At 47.4% G+C, this 3,943-nt stretch overlaps 1 protein-coding gene across 1 annotated transcript; it reads right to left on the bottom strand.

Moving 5' to 3' along the window:
- Positions 1-281: 281 nt before the first annotated feature.
- MOS (v-mos Moloney murine sarcoma viral oncogene homolog) lies at positions 282-1,325 on the bottom strand. The gene has a single exon (XM_006888893.1). The coding sequence runs from the start codon at positions 1,323-1,325 to the stop codon at positions 282-284; it is 1,044 nt and encodes a 347-aa protein (XP_006888955.1).
- Between the last annotated feature and the right edge of the window lie 2,618 nt (positions 1,326-3,943).

Below are 3,943 nucleotides of genomic sequence, written 5' to 3' on the forward strand. Positions count from 1 at the left end.
AATGGCATCTAAAAACAACATGGAAAGGATAGATGGCAGCTATATAAAGGGAAAAGGTGGGTTACTAACCACTCTCAAACAAGTACTGGATTTTCTAGCTCAGTTCTGCCTGGGAAAAACCTCAAAGAGGTTTGAGATAAAAGAAGACTTTAAGCAACTTTATTTTTTTTTTTAAAGCCTGTCCTAATTTTCTTCTATGAGTCCACTTCTTTTAAAAAAAGTATACAGAGAGAGAGAGAGAGAGAGAGAATACAAAAAGAAAAGAGTATCTGATACCAGGTTTAACAGGAGCCAAACTCGGTTTTTAAAGAGTTGAGGTCCGCAAAGACATGTTCTGCACTCGGGCGGTGTCTGGGGCTGGCTGTCCAGCAGGACTCGATAATGTTCTCAAGTCTCTGGCCCAGGGCACAGTCCGTGAAGACGGCTGCTGAGAGAGATGGGCGAAGATGGTGGGCCACAACCGCGTAGAGCACATACTGTCGCTCCGCTGAGTAAGGCACCTCCTTGGTCGTCATCTGCCAGAGAGTTATAGCAAAAGAATAGATGTCTGCTTTAGGGGTCACGGTCTCTCCTTTGAGGCGCTCTGGGGCCATGTGCGTGTAAGTGCCTCCTAGGTGGTGGGGGCCCTGGAAGCCCAACAAGTTTTCCAGCTTCTCTGAGCAACCGAAGTCCCCGATTTTGCAGACATCCTGCTCACTGATGAAAATGTTGGCTGGCTTCAGGTCCAAGTGCACGATGCTCTGAGAGTGGAGGAACACCAGGCCCTTGGCGATATCCAGGGAATACCTGACACAGTTGTCCAAGCTCAGCTGCGGCCCACTGCAGCACGGGGCCTCCCCTGGCTCATCTTCGCAGCCACCCGGCCCATAAATGACTTGGTGCAAAGTGATGCTGCCGCCGAACTCCATGACGATAGTGCCCAGGCTGTTGGATTCCGCGGGCGTGCGCGTGCTGGCGGCCACCACGCGGACGATGTTGTCATGGCGAAGCCTAGCTATGTTCAGCTCGGCCCAGAAGCTTCGCTGCGAAGCCAGGCGATTCCTGGAGCTCTTGCTCACTTGCTTGATGGCCACAGGCCGCCCGTGGTAAGTGGCCTTGTAGACGCAGCCAAAGCCGCCAGCGCCCAGCCTCCGCAGAACGCGTACCTGCTCCCAGTCGATGGCACACCAGGCCAGGCGGCGCGGCAGGCGGGGCGCGCGGGGCGGGGTGGCGTCCACTGTGCGTGGACCCCGCCTCGCAGGACGCTCGCAGGGGCTGCTGCAAGGCCGCGCGGGACCCGCAGGGGACAGCTCCCCCGGGAGCGCGAGGCGCGCGGGCGAGGGCATGGCGTGCTCCAGTGGGCGACCAGGACAGGAAAGAGGAGGAGAGATGGCACAAGCGACAGCGAGGGCACACCCAGCCCTTTTAGCTCCCTTCCCAATTTTCCCCAAATGAGCTGCATCTGGGACGCACTAGATTACGTGAGGAGACGACAGGGGAGCACAGAGATTTCTTTCAGATGTGAGCATTTTCGGCAGTGGGTTCTTGCAAAAGCAGCGTGGAGTTCAGGCTGCTGTCTGAAGCCACCCCGCTCTGAACATTATCAGTCCCGAGGAGGCTCCACAGTAAACGGGATGATTGCACACTTTGCAAGCTGTTGTGGCTGTCATGCGGCCCTCCAGCAGGTATTGGCACAAAGAGATGAAACAGAGCGATATCCGTTTAACCGAATAGGTCGCCCTCAACTTACACATTCACTGGGACAAAAACCCTGTAGCTTAAAGAAGTTGATTGATTCAAGTAAAGAATTACTGATGCAGGTCAAAACACTTATTTCTGGGTTCATGATCGCCCCACTCAGTTTATACAGCAAATTAGGAAGACTTCTTGGCACCAAAGAACAGAGCAAAGAAAGGTCAGAGTCAGGATGGGAGCTCCAAATAATACATATGGGGTCACTGCTGTAGCAGAGGTCAAATCTGAAGAAATTGAATGCCCTTTGTGCCTATTTTAAACAAGAGACTGAAATAAAGTTCAAGGGCTTGTCATCCAATCATCATTTCTTCTCTATTTTATTTTTATGCAGGTTTCCACACACACTTTCCTTCACTGACATTACGTTTCATACAATCATTCCCAATCATTGTGTTTTATAAAATTAATCACCACTGGATTATGCCCACCATTATCCCATCTTTTCAGGTCTCTGCTGGATCTTTTCCCATTTTTTTTACCCTCTCCCTCCACCCACAAAATTACGGCTCCCTGTGATTTCTGCCCCCTACCCATCCTCACCTCTCTGCTCCCACCCCTTGCGCCCTTGGGCCCCCATACATGATTTACTAGCTATCTTTCTGTTTTAATAATAATGTTCTTATGCAGTATTTGTCCTTATGAGACATTTATATAATTAAAATATTTTTTCCATGTCATTATCTTTCTAAAGTTACCCTAACCCCTTGCCATCCAGTAGCTGGTCTCTAGGGGGACCCTGTGTGACCTGCACTCCACAAGGCGGCCTGTGACTTGGTATCTAGGGGACCCTGTGTTGATGTTGACCTGCATGCTTTCCATAAGGAGTGGCCCATAAGGTGGCCCAGGCTGACACTCGTACCTTTTGGAAGAACATTACATCAGCCCTTTCTTCCCTGGTACCTAGGTTAGGTTCAAATTGCTTACACTTCAGCTTGTTGTGTTTTGTTTTTTATATACCACTGAGTAAGAAATGGACCATAGTTGACCTTTGGCGGGTTTCCGGAAGCAGTAAAAGGCACAGGAGGAGATTGCCCATCTGTCTTCCACAGAGCAGCTGGTGGATTAAAACAGCACACTTTTTGTACTGACAGCAATTCCTTACCAATAAGCCACCAGAGCTCCTTGCCCCTCAGCTGTTATTGTTGTGAGGTGCAGTCTGAGTGGAGGAGAGCCAAATGACTTACATTACGCAGGAACTCCATCTTGAAAAGGGGAGGGGAGGGGAAGATTGCCACTTTACTTTAAAAAAAAAAATCAAATGGCCAAATTGCATTCTGATTTTCTGCACAAGAGTGAGATGATCTGTTATTCGGACACCTATCTTTCTGATAGATGGGGGTTATGAAAAGATGTGGTCATAAATATGAGCTATTTACTCAATAGATATACAGAGCAAAATAATACATTATATTAGGATTGAAAGAAGACTTATTAAAAACCTGAGTTACACAGATGACACAACCTTACTTATTGGAAATGAGGAAGACTTGCAGTATTTACTGATGAAGACCACATACCGTAGCATTGAATATGGATTTCACCTCAACATAGAAAACCCAAAACCAACCCAAAATCCTCACAATGGGACCAGTAAACAACATCGTAATAAACAGAAAGGAAAATGATAAAACAGAAAGGAAAATGGAGGTTGTCAAAGATTTCCTTTTACTTGCATTCACAATCAATGCCCATGGAAACTGCATGGAAAAAAGTATAAGAAAGAAATCAAACGATGTATTGCATTAGACAAGTCAGTTCCAAATAAACTCTTTAAAGTGCTAAAGAGCAGGGATGCCTCTTTAAAGGCTGAACCACAGCTGATCCAAACTATGGTATTTTAAATCAACTTATGTGTGGGGGAAGGTACGTGATTCAAATCCACCAGCTGCTCCACGGAAGACAGATGAGCAATCTCTTCCCGTGTGATTTACTGCCCTGAAAACCCATTGGAAAGTCAACTATGGGTCAATTCTGACTCAATGGTACACAACAACAACAATGTGTGCAGGTGAAAGTCCCCCAGTGGATAAGGAAATCAAAGAAGAGTCAGTGCCTTTGAATTGTGGTGTAGACCAAGATTAAGTCATGAAGAGAACGAAACAATGAAATAGTGTGCAAAGAGTAAATTGTGAAGAGAATTTTGGATGGTCGGAGTGAATAAAGCTGTCATGGAGGATGTGCAGCCAGCATGGTCCTTTAGAAGGTAGGG

This window comes from Elephantulus edwardii, unplaced genomic scaffold, assembly GCF_000299155.1.
Source record: "Elephantulus edwardii isolate Elephantulus edwardi_28Jun2011 unplaced genomic scaffold, EleEdw1.0 scaffold00072, whole genome shotgun sequence".
NCBI classification, from domain to species: Eukaryota; Metazoa; Chordata; class Mammalia; order Macroscelidea; family Macroscelididae; genus Elephantulus; species Elephantulus edwardii.